Consider the following 14,778-nt stretch of genomic DNA (forward strand, 5'->3'; position numbering starts at 1 on the left):
TTTATTTCAGATAAATAATGTTGCTTATATTGACGAATAATTAGTACTACTTACTTTATTCAACCTAACTTTATTTAAACTAGCGCATCTGCTCTTTCATATTTGCTGTAAGATGCTCTTATTCTGCAAAATCAATAAATATATAAATAATTCAGTGTAAATAACGGTTTTCTCACAGTTATCGCGTTAAACAGATAACTGAGAAGGACGCTCAAAAAAGATATTATACAACGGCGCCATAATTAATATTTGCTCACCGCTTTTCCTTTTTTAATGTTTTCTGACTTCTTTAAGTATCTTCGCTTTTAGAAAAAAATATGTCGCAGGCAAATCCCAAAGATTCTTAATCTATAATACAAAAGCGAGATTAAATTTATGAATAAAATGCGTTGCGGCCTGCAACTTTATATTACATTGTATAGAGTTTGACACTAAAAATGTATTGTTTTGCTTTAACAGTAATTAAACGATTTATTAACTATCATACTCTTACTAAAACCAAGCTATAAACTTTTAGCAACTCTAACGACTAAGGTTAAAAAATTATAAACATTGAAGCGAAGCAAAGTAGTAATTTTTAAATAAAATAATTACTTTCTGTTTTGTATAAAGTTTTTACTTTTATTATTAATATATATTATATACCTATTAATAAAAGCAGTTTTTAATTAATGTCCTTTAAATAGGAAGAGAAAGGTATAATAAAAAAATACCTTATACAACCATATTTACTAATAAAATTTAGTAATGCATAAAAATGCGGGGGTAGACGTCCATCATACAGAGAAACTTTCATTTGTGGAAGACTTCCTTTTTTCATCAAAAAAGCATTTTTTATTATATATTTAATATAAATTTCTTATTTTAAGTAAAAATTTGCATCTCGTAAAACTAAGAACGTCTTATGTAAATTAAAATGTCAGAAGTATTTTATGGCACGCCTATTGAAGTTTGTGAAGATGATCCTTCTTCGTTAAAGAAAAGAAAACTTAAGCCTTATGAACTTCCTGTTAGCTCTTTATTATATAAATATTCATCTTTTATTTTTCTTTTTTATAAAAATTAAAGAAAATTTACTTTTTACTTAAATGTAAAAAATATAATTCTCTAAGGTTTTAGATGCACAAGGTAGACGCAGATTTCATGGGGCTTTCACAGGGGGATTTTCGGTATATTTTTTTTATTATAAATTCAAAGGTAGATTTTAAAAAATATAACTATTTTTTGTAGGCCGGCTACTATAATACGGTGGGCTCAAAGGAGGGTTGGAATCCCTCTTCCTTTGAGTAATTTTTTACAATTCTTTTCTTAGTTTTCATAGTTTTATTAATAATTTATATATTTTTAATTAATATTTTTATATACATAAAAATAGTATTATAACGTTTTTATACACCTAATAAATTTATTTGTAAGATTTTGTTCACGTGACTATCATTTTTTGTTAAATAGTGAGATCTTTAATACATATTTATTCACGCTACTTTTTATCTTTTATTGTATTTAATAAAATTTAAAGTAAAAGTTTTTGCTTAGTATCTTTTTATAAAAAAAAACTTAAAATTTTTTCTACGTATTTTTTGTTATTTCACTAAATTCTCTGTAGATTAATAAAATCTGTAAAATTTTTATTTCATCTCAATTTTTGAAAGTTATTAAAAAATCTTGAAATTGCATATATACAATAAATTTTATATTAAAATTCTATTAATTATAATTTTATAAGTCCACTCTATATACTGTAATTATGAATAATTATTTTTGTAATAATAAATAATAAATTAGAAAATTATTATAGGAAATTACTTTAATTTTATATATATATTTAATTAAATTATAGCTATTTAAGTTATTAAAATTTTGTAATATTTTGCAATTATTAATAGTAAACAAATAAAAATTTATATTGATTTATATTAAATCAAGTTTATAAAATTAAAATATGCTACAAATACTTTTAGATAAGAATTTTTTAAATGAAAATTAATTTATAATTATTTATTATAATAAAATTTTTTTTTGCTTAATTAAAGTTTTTATTTTTCTGCTAAAATATTAATAGTTATAATTCATAATATCTAATTAATAGTTTGTAGCTAAGGCAAAAATGAAATCCTTTTAAAATTATTTATATATATCATTTTTTATTTATTTTTTATTTTTATTATTATATTTATAAAGTATATATTACTATTGTGTAGACGAGAAAAAAAATATAAACCGGAAGATTTTATGGATGAAGAAGATTATGGTGAATTTGGACTTTTGGAAAACAAAATTGTAACAAAAAAAGCACATGAAATCGATTCCGGGTTTAAAACTTTATACAAATTTCTAAAAAAAGTTTATAAAAATTTTAAAAAAGAATAAAGTATTAAATTCTGAAAGTACTTATTACTTATGTGTATATATTTTATTTTATGATTATTAGAAGAATTGAGGAAGATTTTTTTTAAAAAAATTTATTATAAACTTTAGAGGACTATTTTTATTAAATTATTTCAAGTTTATATTTTTTATTTTTTTTTAATATTTTTTATTGATTTCATATTTTTGAAATGTCGAGGATTTGTTTTTATGCATTATTCGTTTGTTATTATTTTATGCTTTTTTTATATACAAAAAAATATTTTTTCTATACATTTTATTACTTTATTATTATTATAAATTATTCCAGTTCATATAAAAATTTCAAAGTATTTTTATTTTTTCTTTTATAGAAAACATTTACTTTTATTTAGGAAAATTTTCTTATTTTCAATATTATTATTAATAATGATAAAAAAGAATTATTAGCTAAACAATTATAAAAGTATTATATTTTTAAAATGCGTAAACTTTTATAAAAAAATATTTACATATTTTGTAAATCATAATTATTATTATAAAAAGTATATTAATACATTTCGATAATAAAAGTTTGAGTAAGAAAAAATTTACTTTTATAGACAAAAAGTAAGCAATTTTAAATTTTTTTTTGTTACTGATAAAAAAAAGTTACTATTATATACATTTATAAAAATATATATTATTAATAATTATTTTAATAATATATAAATTGTGATAGTAAATAATAATGAAATAAAATTATATATCAAAAAAAGTTTATTCCTTATTTTCTATGCTAATATTATTTTCAAACTTTTCTATGCATTATTTTTTATTATTACTTTTTTAAGGAAAAAAGAATTTTCGTACACCTGTACAGAAAACTTACTTTCTCCTGTTAATGAGGGCATCGGTGTGCAACTTTTAATGAATATGGGGTGGAAGCCAGGTGACTTTCATTTTTTTATTATTATTACTATTATTATCATTATTTTTATTGCTATTGTTATTACATATAATTTCCAAATAAATATACTAACGAACAGTTTTGAAAATAAGATAATAATTAAGACATGATAAAACTTGCGGTTTGATTGGTCACGTAAAAAAGTAAAGGTTTTGCCTTTTTTGGCTAATTATAATTCATTATAAAACTTGAAAAAAAAGTATTTTTTAGGAACTCTTTAAAAAAGACGAATACAAGTTTTTTTTAATTATATCCTATAGAATTTTTAAAATAATAATTAAAAAGTTTTAAGGATATTTTACTGTTTAATTCTATTTTTAATTGGTCCTATCAAATCAACAGGACATGGGATTGGGCCACGAGTGACTTTTGCTATGAAGCGAAAACAGTTAAAAAAAGTTCGAACTTTATGCATTTTTTATCTCAACTGAAAATTAAAAGTTAAAATTTTTATATTAAAAAATATTTTTTTACTGAATAGTTTAAAAAAGAAACAAAAAGTTAACCAGTTATAAAATTTTTCATTTTTTTTATAAACTCAATAATAAAACAACTATAAAAAATTTTTTTTAAAGTTTTTATATACAAAAAAAATAAAACTTGAAAATTATTTAATAAATATTGAGAATTATATTGAGCATTTAATTTCCTATGAATAATTTTTTATAAAAATTTTTTAACTATAAAAAAGTAAACTATTTTTAACTATTTTCCAATGTTCTTGTAAAATTCATAATTAAAAATGAGAGAATTTTTTTTATTTATAACAATCAATAGCACGCGATAGACGCTCTAGACGACCAACCAGAATTCGTCAAAGAGCTTACCTTTGCCCCCCACGGGGTGGATCTAGCACCTGTACGAAAGCCACCATTCGCTAAAAGTATATAATAGAGCACCAATAGTAATGCTGCCTTTTTTATTTAGCTCCAACCAAAAACCGATATGTTTGGGATTGGCTATAAACGCCTTAGCAGCGACTCTCTTGGGAGCATACCAAAAAAAAACTTTTCTGATAAAGTTCTCTTTTCCGACGTTCTTTCAAAGTTTATTTATTATTATATATTTATTATGATCATATCAATATAAATTATCGATGTTTCTTTATAAAGTTTATATTTATTTTTATTTTTCTCATTTTTTTATCCAAGTTCTGCGCGCCAATCTACTACTAAAAACTTTTGGCTGGGAGCTCTCGAAAATGCCGATAAATACGACGTTAATTATATCTTTCTTTTTATATCTTTATGAAACTCTATTTTTTAATGTTTTTTTGATATTTTCTATTCATTATTTCTATTTTTACGTTTATCTTACTTTCATTATTATAACAATAAACGTTTTTTCTGTATAAAAAAAGGATGTTTATGATTCTGATCATTTTTCTCAGTACGATCAAACTATTGTTCCAGTAAAACAGAGTAATGAAAAAAGAAAAGTATTATTATTATAATTATTATTACTATTGTTGTTGAAATTATGTATATTTTCTAAAGAGCCTCGAGGTAAGCCACAATTATGAAAGTTTAACGTTTCTCCCTTCGACCACTCTCGACCTTGACGGGTCCGTTTTATTTCCACCGCCAAAAGTTCCGTCTTCTTTTAGTGAACGCCACGTGTTTACCGACGACAAAGTGGCATTTATGTACACTACAAAGAAAAAGTTGTCTTCGGGTTTATTTTTTATTAAAGTTTTAATGAAAGTAAAAGACTTTTTGTGCTTTTGAAAGTTGTTATCAACATTATTAATATAGACGATAGAGGACGGATGTTGGGAACTTTAGCAGAAAAGAAAGGATCAGTTTTTTCATATTTAAAAAAAGAAAATGTTGAGCGCCTTATGGCCTTCCAGCAGCAAAAGAAAGAGGAAAAGGTATTATCATTATTACTATTATTATTATTTAAAGTTTTTTTTAGTTGTTATTTTTTTTTCTAGATTTATTTTTGTAATTTTTATAATTTTATTTGCTATCTTTCTTTTATTCTTATTTTTATATTACCTTTTTTAAATCCTCATCATGTTTACATATATTTATATATATTCCTTATTTATATATAAACTAATATACTTATTTATTTTTTTCTTTTGTTCTTATTTTATAAGGCTTATTACATTTATATAAATATATTTGTTAATGGTTATAATTAATATTATATTACTTTATTATAATTATTATGATTGTTATTACTACTAGGTAATTTCCAAGTCCAAAACTCGCTGGGATTCTGATCAACCTTATCAGAAACATTCAAACAGTGATAATAATAATGATATAAATGATAAAGATAAGCATGAGACGAACAGTACAGAAGTTACTTCATACATTTCGGCGGAAGTGGCGAAGGCGGCTTTAGAAAAAAATATTCAAGTTTTTACTTTAACAACTTTTTATTATCACTACATTATTTAAAAACTTTGCTTTCTACAAGTTTTCGACGGATGATACGAACAAGCAACAGCGCTACCAACAATTCTTACAGCTTCACGTGGACGGTACTTTCAAGAGGGAAAAAATGTACTAAAAAAATTTTTTCGATTTATTTTTAAGATGATTAGTTCTTGTGTTAGTTGGGGGAAAAGCGCGGGCTTAACAGAGTGGGCCGTTTTGCAAGAACTACAAGACTTTACACGCGCAGCAATCATGTTTCAACCAATGTCAGCGATCTTTTCAAACCGCTTTGGTGCGTCATAGCGTCTTTCCGTCTTTATATTGGATATGATTATTTTTTTTTCATTTTCATTATTTTTTCTGTAGTTTCTGCTACCATTCAAGACAATATTGAGGGCGACGCTCCTCACTTAAAGACGCCTGAAACGCCGCAGGAAGCAGCCGCCCGCCGAGGCACTTATGGCCAGCTCACACGCACGCAAGAAATTTGGTAGTGCGTATTCTTTATGGGTCCAATTATATGGTCACTTACGCGTGCATATTCAAAGGCTACCAAGTAAGTTGTTGTGCAAGCGCTTGGGGATCCCATACAGTCATGCGACGCCGCCACCACCTAAGTGCCAATCACGTAATCCCATCCTCCCACTTACTTTGTCCGGGCCGCTCGACCCGTCCGCGGCGGCAGCCATTAGCAAGCCTTTACAGGAAAATATTAGCGAATCCACGTTTGAGGAATCTGTTAGTCTGTATATTTTTTCGGATATGTAGTGGGCTTTCATGTAATTGGTTAAACTACATAAAGGGCGCGAAACCCTCGATGGAGATATTTAAGGCTATTTTTGAAAACTTTGATGACGAGGTAGACGATGAGGATGACGACGAGCAGCTGACCAATCCGCTGGAAGAAGAAAAAAAAGAAGAGCGTTCGTTGCGTTTTCCTTTTTTTAGTGATGCAGTATTTTATAATATGTTGTTTAATAAGTTTTCACCAATTATCTTTAATAGAATATTTGAATAATGCCGAGCAGAAACCCCTGCCTCCACTAATAAGACCAATCGTATTAATTTTTGTGTTTACTGGTCGCCATTACTAGTAACACTTCTTTCATTGAGTGAAGGGCTCACCGCCCAGCCAACCTAATAAAAGCATTCTGGGCCCGTTAATAAACATGACTGACCGCTCTGCCGGAAGCCAACCTCCCAAAGAAGAGCCCTCACACGCTGTTACGTACGACTCGGATTCCGAGTGGACGGAAAAGGAAATATTTTCAGAGAAGGAAAGCAGAAAAAAGAAAGAAAAGAAAAAAAAGAAAAAAAAAATAGTGAAGAAGAATAAGAAAAAAGACGTCATTGACGAGTTTCTTATAGAAAAAATGAAGACGTTGAATAAAAAAGAAAAGAAAAAGTTATTGAAAAGCATAAAAAGTAAAAAGAAAAAAAAAAAAACATCGAAAGAGAAAAATAGTGAACCCCACAAACACAATACTGACGCTCCACAAGAAAAGCTACCAGAAACAGAACGAACCGGCCGCCGAATCCGGCCAAAAGCAGCCGATTTCATGTAAATACCAATAAAAAGCACTAACCAATTTATTAGTTTATTCCAATTGGCTAACAACCTTTTTCTTATAAAGCTCCATGACTTTTTCATAAGCCAGCTCAGAAACCCGTGGGTGGGCGTTAAGCAACCGCCGTTTGATGCCGTTTACCCCCCAAAACTAAACAGCATTAATAGTAGTGATAATAATTAAAATAATCATAATAGTAACCGAAGTAGCGCTGAAATATTTATAATACACGCTGGGGCGCTCGCGTTGGTCGCATTTCCGAATCATCGAAAGATAAAGTAATGCCTCTGCGCCGTTTAAGGGGTCCAAAGTATAAAAAGAGGAGAACATACGAACCTAAGAAAAAAACAATAAAAATAATGAAAATTAATAAATAATAATGAAAATATATAACAAACGGAGCCAACCAGCCTAATAATGGGGACCAAAATGAGGTTCCACACCCAATACGGCATCAAATTATAAGTCACCTTTTCAGTTCGGTAAAAAAACAAATCAAAAACGGTAGGCCTTTTACCTGGCTCATCACAAGACCCGGGCAGCACGTGTAAAAGTAAACACCTTGAGCCCACGAGGTCAGGTAGAAGGAGTATTATATACAATAGCAGTGCAAGTCCCATTAAAAAAAATTTTTTGCACAATTTTTTTAAAAAGTTTTAGCAATTATTATTATTATTATTATTATTATTATTATTATTATTATTATTATTATTATTATTATTATTATTATTATTATTATTATGCAACAATAAAGACAACCTTTAGAATTGAAAAGCCTGTTAAGCTCAATAACAAGAACGTCAAGAAGAAACTTTGAAGATCCATAAGGATCAGCACTGACAAGAAGATAAGTTTATATAATAATTATCATTTATTACTATTAAAAAAAGTTTTGAATTAAGTCGTACATATTTTATTTATTAAAAGCACATTTAATAATAATAATACTCGACAATTTAAAAGTAAATTAAGAATTTAAAAGATTTAAAAAAATTAACAAAAATTGTTTTTCTTATTATAAAAAGTGTTATGAAATAATAATAATTAAAAAACTTAAATGAAAATATAAAAAAATTGTATGATTTTATATTTAATTATTTAAATTTATATTTAAATTGAGATTTAAAAAAAAAATTAACGAAATTGTTTTATAAAATTTTAAAAGCGTAGTAAATAATATTGATTATTACAAAACGTTATTATAAATTCAACAAAATTGTATAATTTTATATTTTTATAATAAAATAAGTTATAAATTACTAATAAAATTTCTAGGATTTTTAATAAACAAAAGAATAATAATAATTACAAAACTAAAAATAAATTTAACGAAATGGTATGATTTCCCATTTTAATTAAAATGATTAATTAATTAATAAAGAAAATTTAAGATTAAAAAAAGAAAATTAAAAAGTAGTATAATATTTTTTATTACAAAACGTGAAGTACAACAATAAATAATAAAGAATTAAAAGTAAATTAAGAAAATAAAAAGATTTAATACAAAATTGTATCTTTTATATTTTTTAATAAAACTATTTTAAAATTAATTAAGAAATATATAAGATTTATAACAAACAAAAAACAAAAATTGTGTATATTTTTTATTATATAAAAAGTGTTATAAAATAAGAATAATTAAAACAACTTACTAATAAATTAAGAAATGTAATACTAAAAAAAATAATAACTGTGTACATATGAATATTTTTGTTCAAAAGTACTAATTAAGAAATAAAAAAAATTTAAAAGTTTAGAAAATTATAACATTTTTATAAACAAATTTGTATGTTTGTTAATATTGTTAATTAAACGATTTAAAAGAAAAGAGGGCTAATAAATAAACTACCATATATATTTTAAAAATAAAAAGTATATGAAAAATTTTTTCAAGAAAAAATATTTAATAATAATAAACCCAAATCGATGTTCAATATCATCTATAGAAAAAGAATCTTCTCTAGCAGCACTCGATCCCGTAAAAATTACTTTTGATTGACTTTTACATAAAATTTCTAAAAGTTCAAAAATCTAAAGCAAAAAAATTATTTATATATAGAAAACTTCGTGAACGCATATGCTGTATAGCTAAATTTTGATAAAAAATTGAATTAGATTTAAAAAATTAAGAATAATTTAGAAAAAAGATTTTAAAAATAATAAAAAAAATTCGTCAATGTTAGAAAAGTTTATAAGTAAAGTAAAATCTTTTTTTTTTAAAGTAAAAAGTTTCTTTATTAAAGTTTCTAGATTAGTTTAGCAAAAAAAATAAATTTATAAAAAATACTTCTAACGTTGAAAGGATTAAAATAAATTTAAAATTGTGTTTCTCTCTTTTATAAAATTTATATAAACTAAAAAAATAATTTAAAAATAAAAACGTCCAAAATTTATAAAAAAAAAATTTATTATAAAATAAAGATTAAAAGAAATAAGTAAAACTGAATAGAAACTAAAAAGGGTTTCTCATTATATAAAATGTTTAGTTTCTTATGAAAGCTGAACAAGTTATTATTTAAAACTTTTTTTACAAAATAAGAATTTACAAAAAACTTTTAAATTTTTAAAACTTAAAATGTTTTTTTTTTTAAAAATATTGCAAATAAAAAGTTCATTAAAAAATTTAAAAGAAAATAATAAGTTAAAAAAAAATTAAATTATAAATTAGTTAAATATAATTAAAAAGTAAAAAAAAAAAATAATGAATTATTTCTTTACTATTAAAAAATTAACATTTTACATTTTAATAAGAAATTATAAAAATATATATAATATTTTTATATAGGCTTGATTTCTTCTAAAATTAAAATTTTAACTTTTTAAACAGAAAATGACGAAGTAAAATTTTTTTATATAAACAGGATTTCAATCACTATACAAATATTTAACATTTATACTTTTTCTTAGAAATTATGAAAAAATAATATTTTTATGTAAACTTGATTTACAAAAGTTCGGATAAATAATAATGAAACCTATTTTTTACTATAAAATAAAATGAAATCTCCAAATCTTTTATTATTAATTTAAATAAAATTTATATATAATTTCATTTAATAAACCACAAAATAAACAATTTTTTAATTAATTTTTTTATACATTATCTTTTCAAATTTGAATTTGTATTCAAAAAATTATAAATAAAATACTTCTATATTATAATATTTTTTATAAATAATAATTTATATGGTGTAATAATAATTAGCGAATGTCATCAATTATAAAAGTAAGGATAAAATTTTCTGAAAATTAGCAACACCATAATTATATGGCCAAAAACATTTGTTTGAAAAACAGATTTCATTCCATCTTGCGTATCCTCGTCAAGCTTTATAAAGAAAATATTTATTATAGCATAAAAAAGTTTTTAATCTTGAAAAAATTAGCATATAAAAATAAAAAGTTCACAATCCTAAAAAAAATTAATTAAATTATTTATAATAAACCCGTTACGAAGAAAAGTTTTATAAAATAACAAAAAATTTAATGTTCTAAAAGAAATCGATCAGAGGCAAAAGTTAAGATTTTATAATAATTATAACCTTTTAATAACAAAAGAAAACTTTTAAAAGAAATCAAACAAAGCAAAAGTTTTTAAAAAAAGGGAAAACCTGTTTCAAAATATCGCAACCGGTCGTTAAAATTTTGATCACATAAAAAAGATTAAAAGTGAAAAAAAGGGAAAAATCTACTTTGGAAACCGGCATGATACCAGCGTTTAAGTAAAAATAATCTATTTTAAAAAATCTGTATAAAGAAAAATTATAAAATTATAATTAAAAAAATTAAAAAAAATTATTAATATTGAAATAATCTTGAATGTAAATAATAATTATATTAAATACTAATTAAAAATTTTAATTACAAAATAATTATCGTTCATTGTTTATGTCTATATAATAATAAATTTTTAAATTAAAACTAGATCGTGCATACACTGCTAACATTAAGTAAATTAGTAAAAAAAATAGTTTAAAGAATTTTCGTTTATAACATTTGTCGTGCAAAATTTATCACAAAAAATTTAATAATTTTAAATAAATTCATTATTACTAATTATTTATAGAAAATTAAATTTAATTTAAAAAAAAAATAAATTATAAAGGAAAGCAAAAAATTATTTAAGTTTATAAAAACAAATTAATTATAACACAGAAAAATATATTAACTTTTTAAAAATATAAGAAATTGCAAGGTAAACAAAGAAATTAGAATAACTAAAATAAAAAAATATATATTGACAATAAAAATATTATTAATAAATTCATTAACAAGTAAAGCATTATTATGAAAAAAATGTAATTGCAAGAAAATCGTGGGGAGAATTTGAGCAAAAAAATATAATATGTAGCAGACTTTAAAATTATTAGATTATACAATTATATTTCTTGAAAATGTTTTTAACATTTTTTTTAATATATAGTTATTATAAAAAAAATAAAAGTTTTACAAATTACTTCGTAGCGATTATTACTTATTATTTTTTGTTTGTTTATAAATATTATAATTAACGAAAAATTTCAGTAGTGTGACTAAATTTTCAAATTTACTCAGAAAAATTTAATTACTTTAAATGAAACTTTATAGTCTTTAACTTGTACACTCTTTTATACAGAAAGTTTTTATAAAAAACATAAAAGCAGTTAACGTAGTTAAACTGTTTTTATAAAGCATCTTTAACTTTACTTCCGATTGTTATTGTCACTACACAAAATTTTAAAATTAAAAAAAAAGTTTAATTTAATTTGGATTAAAAATATTTATTGTAGTTTATATCGTAAAAGAACACAAATCAAGTTTTGCAAAACTTTTGGGAATTCAAGAAGACAAGCTTTATTGTTAACCTTAAAATCTGATTAAGGCTGCGCACTAAAATATTTAACTAAATTTTATTTTAAAATTTAAAAATTAAAAACTAATATAAGTTGGTGCAAATCTGATTAAGGCTGCGCACTAAAATATTTAACTAAATTTTATTTTAAAATTTAAAAATTAAAAACTAATATAAGTTGGTGCAAATCTGATTAAGGCTGCGCACTAAAATATTTAACTAAATTTCATTTTAAAATTTAAAAATTAAAAACTAATATAAGTTGGTGCCAAGGCTGTGCAGAAAGTGATGTAAAATATTAATTTTACTTTAATATAAATCTAAATTAAATAAAATCTTGTTTACTTATATAATTTAAAATTATTCCTTGAAGCACAAACTGTTAAAGAATGCCCAAAATCTTTAAATTTTTTTTTTCGTTAAAACTTTAAAGAGTTTTCAAATAAAAGAAAAAATGAATTAATTACTTTTAAATTATAAGTAGCGGCGCTCGCCAATTTCATGTTAATTGTTTCAAACTTTTTATTTTAAATTACTAAAGCGCACATTTTTGGTTAAAAGTTATAGAAAAATAATACATTTTAAAAAAATATAAAAAACTTAACAAAAGCAATCTATTTTGATTTAAAAAAGTAAAAAGTTAAAAAATATGTTCGTTATGAATAATATAAATATTTCAAAAAAATATAAAATACTTTTCCTTTATTGCTTTAGTAAATTTCAAAACCGATTGAATAGAACTAGTATCAACCTTTTTTATAAACTATATAATATTTTTACAAAAAAACTAAAAAAAAAAGATACAGTTTCTATGAATATTTGATTTGCACTGCAATTATATTTACTAAGTAAAAGGGATTTTGCTCTTACTGCTTTATCATAATTTCTACAAGATAAGCAAATCTAGAAATTTAAATAATAGAAATATAAAAATTATATAAACTAAATTTAAACAACATTAAGACATATTTTAGATTCCGCGGATTCTTCTAATAAACGTTGTGCTAAGGCAAACCCGATACCTAAAAATTTAATAGTAATTAAAGAAAAATAAATTTGTATTTTTATAGTTTATAGATTACAACATTAGAATTGTAGCGTAAAATTAGAGTATAAAGTTTATATAAAAATAATATCAACAATCTATCCTCCATATTACCCGTATTTGCTCCAGTTATTATAGCTAATTGTTCCATTTTTACTATAAATTTCTCTCAAAGTATCTAAAATAGTAAGCTTATTTAAATTACTCAAACAAGAAATTTAAATAATAAATCGAATCTTAAACCATAAACGTTTTATTTCACTAATTTATATTCCCAAACTAAAAAAATTCGATGAAACTAAAAAAAATCGCACGAGGTGCTTAAAAGCTGAACAAATCCCGTCTCATGTTTTTGAGATAAAATATAAGGAAACTTTTCGCCACTCAATTTTTGTTTATTTTATATAAATATTATTTTAATGAAAAGGTGCAATTATTCTCGTTTACTTTTATATTTAAACACAGAAATGTTGCATATAACTTTTTATAATAGGAAATAATATCATTTAACAAACTATATAGTTCATGAGTAACCTAAAAAGTTTTTATTTTAAGTCGCCTGACGAGTATCGTAACTTCATAATACGAATTATTGAAACGGGTTCTTTTTATATTACTATTATAAATCCTTTTCTTTATTAGAACGTTGTAAGTTTTATGCTAAGCAATAAAAAATTTAACTTATGGTAATTTTTATAAAAGGAAATAACAACGCTGAATATCAAAATAAATGTCTCAGAAGTTTAAAACTTACTATTCTAGCAAATAGTGGTCTCCCACCTGACGAAGAAGTAATTTTATTTTTAATATTTCGTAGAACCCCATTTGTACTTTTAATAAAAGTTGCCTTTTTTTTTTTAAAAATGAAGAATGAGAGGAGAAAAGTTTCTTTGAAATGCAGTATACGTGCGATTGTCTGGAAAATTTTTCTTTGTGTAGGCCCGCTATCTGTGGAAAATTATCTTTCTCTCCTTGTAAAATCCGAAGTATATGGTTAAATATTTTGATTTTGCTTTATTATTATTTTTAAAAAAAATTTCTATAGAGCTTAAGACTCATTTATTTTTAATTTATATTTAATTCCGTTAACTTAAAAAAGATAAAATAAATTATGACCTTCCAAGAACCGTAAAACTTTTAGAACAGAAAGATATTTTTTATAATAAACAAGAATTTATTGAGCTGCTCTCTAGAATTCTTAACGCTTTCGCTAATAACCAAACAGATAAGTAAATTTTTTATTTCCACTAAATTAATTTAAGAGTCACGTATTTTTTTTTCGTAGGGAAAACTACAGTTACGTACAAGGAATGAACTGGCTATGCGGAATTTTTTGCATTATTATGCCAGAGGCTTTTTTTTTATTTTTTTAATTATAAGATTTTCATAACTTATTTTTTATATTTTTTAGAATTTAATTTCATTTTAATTATTTATACTCCCTTAAATTATGTTACGTAATTCTATAATTCGTTTTGGTTCCTGTTAAAGATTTTTATAATTCCTATCTAAATTATTAAATATCTCAATATAAACCATAATACTTTCTCAAATTAGTATTTTCCTTATTATTAATCTCGTTTCGAAATTTATTTTATTTTGGTTTCACTAATAACTTTGTAAGTTATATTAAACGGATTGATAAACTA

General features: G+C 23.1%; 2 protein-coding genes and 1 long non-coding RNA gene across 4 annotated transcripts; 2 read left to right on the forward strand and 1 right to left on the reverse strand.

The window, feature by feature from the left end:
• The first annotated feature begins 948 nt into the window (after positions 1-948).
• On the forward strand, positions 949-7,250 carry LOC135119505 (G patch domain-containing protein 1-like). Its single transcript, XM_064043911.1, has 20 exons — positions 949-1,009; positions 1,113-1,169; positions 1,231-1,286; positions 2,202-2,312; positions 3,180-3,277; positions 3,638-3,693; positions 4,073-4,153; positions 4,223-4,341; positions 4,447-4,513; positions 4,656-4,733; positions 4,792-4,969; positions 5,050-5,168; positions 5,491-5,664; positions 5,726-5,811; positions 5,865-5,977; positions 6,052-6,175; positions 6,234-6,423; positions 6,488-6,608; positions 6,691-6,743; positions 6,804-7,250. Exons 4-20 carry the CDS (start codon positions 2,233-2,235, stop codon positions 7,248-7,250), a joined length of 2,184 nt encoding a protein of 727 aa, XP_063899981.1. The 5' UTR covers positions 949-1,009; positions 1,113-1,169; positions 1,231-1,286; positions 2,202-2,232.
• Positions 7,251-7,294: 44 nt separating this feature from the next.
• LOC135119528 (3-keto-steroid reductase/17-beta-hydroxysteroid dehydrogenase 7-like) lies at positions 7,295-13,392 on the reverse strand. Of its 2 annotated transcripts, XM_064043946.1 has the most exons (13): positions 13,373-13,392; positions 13,244-13,307; positions 13,042-13,106; positions 12,889-12,987; positions 12,780-12,835; positions 10,865-11,000; positions 10,513-10,581; positions 9,172-9,284; positions 8,013-8,089; positions 7,771-7,814; positions 7,661-7,723; positions 7,483-7,589; positions 7,295-7,403 (listed from the first exon to the last, which is right to left on the reverse strand). In XM_064043946.1, the coding sequence occupies exons 2-13, from the start codon at positions 13,278-13,280 to the stop codon at positions 7,391-7,393; spliced, it is 879 nt and encodes a 292-aa protein (XP_063900016.1). In that variant the 5' UTR covers positions 13,281-13,307; positions 13,373-13,392; the 3' UTR covers positions 7,295-7,390. The 2 variants fall into 2 exon arrangements, 1 of the variants encoding a protein (XP_063900016.1); XR_010278255.1 differs by lacking the exons at positions 8,013-8,089; positions 9,172-9,284; positions 10,513-10,581; ... (4 more) ...; positions 13,244-13,307; positions 13,373-13,392 and having other exon boundaries at positions 7,455-7,589; positions 7,771-7,903.
• A 267-nt stretch (positions 13,393-13,659) lies between these two features.
• Positions 13,660-14,554, forward strand: LOC135119504 (uncharacterized). The gene is made up of 5 exons (XR_010278250.1): positions 13,660-13,730; positions 13,832-13,920; positions 13,999-14,122; positions 14,229-14,358; positions 14,415-14,554. It is a non-coding gene; the product is annotated as an uncharacterized LOC135119504 (long non-coding RNA).
• The last annotated feature ends 224 nt before the right edge of the window (positions 14,555-14,778 follow it).

The sequence above is a fragment of the Zophobas morio genome, unplaced genomic scaffold (assembly GCF_036711695.1).
Source record: "Zophobas morio isolate AGI-343-1 ecotype UQ-CSIRO unplaced genomic scaffold, CSIRO_AGI_Zmor_V1 ptg000269l, whole genome shotgun sequence".
Taxonomy (NCBI): domain Eukaryota; kingdom Metazoa; phylum Arthropoda; class Insecta; order Coleoptera; family Tenebrionidae; genus Zophobas; species Zophobas morio.

Coding starts and splice junctions, on each gene's coding strand:
- LOC135119505 (XM_064043911.1), top strand. CDS start 2,233: ATGGATGAAGAAGATTATGGTGAATTTGGACTTTTGGAAAACAAAATT. Junction 3,278..3,637: donor GAATATGGGGTGGAAGCCAG/GTGACTTTCATT, acceptor TCAAATCAACAG/GACATGGGATTGGGCCACGA. Junction 6,744..6,803: donor CTCCACTAATAAGACCAATC/GTATTAATTTTT, acceptor CATTGAGTGAAG/GGCTCACCGCCCAGCCAACC.
- LOC135119528 (XM_064043946.1), bottom strand. CDS start 13,280: ATGGAACAATTAGCTATAATAACTGGAGCAAATACGG. Junction 12,988..13,041: donor AATCTAAAATATGTCTTAAT/GTTGTTTAAATT, acceptor TTAAATTTCTAG/ATTTGCTTATCTTGTAGAAA. Junction 9,285..10,512: donor TTTTTGGCCATATAATTATG/GTGTTGCTAATT, acceptor TTTTTGCTTTAG/ATTTTTGAACTTTTAGAAAT.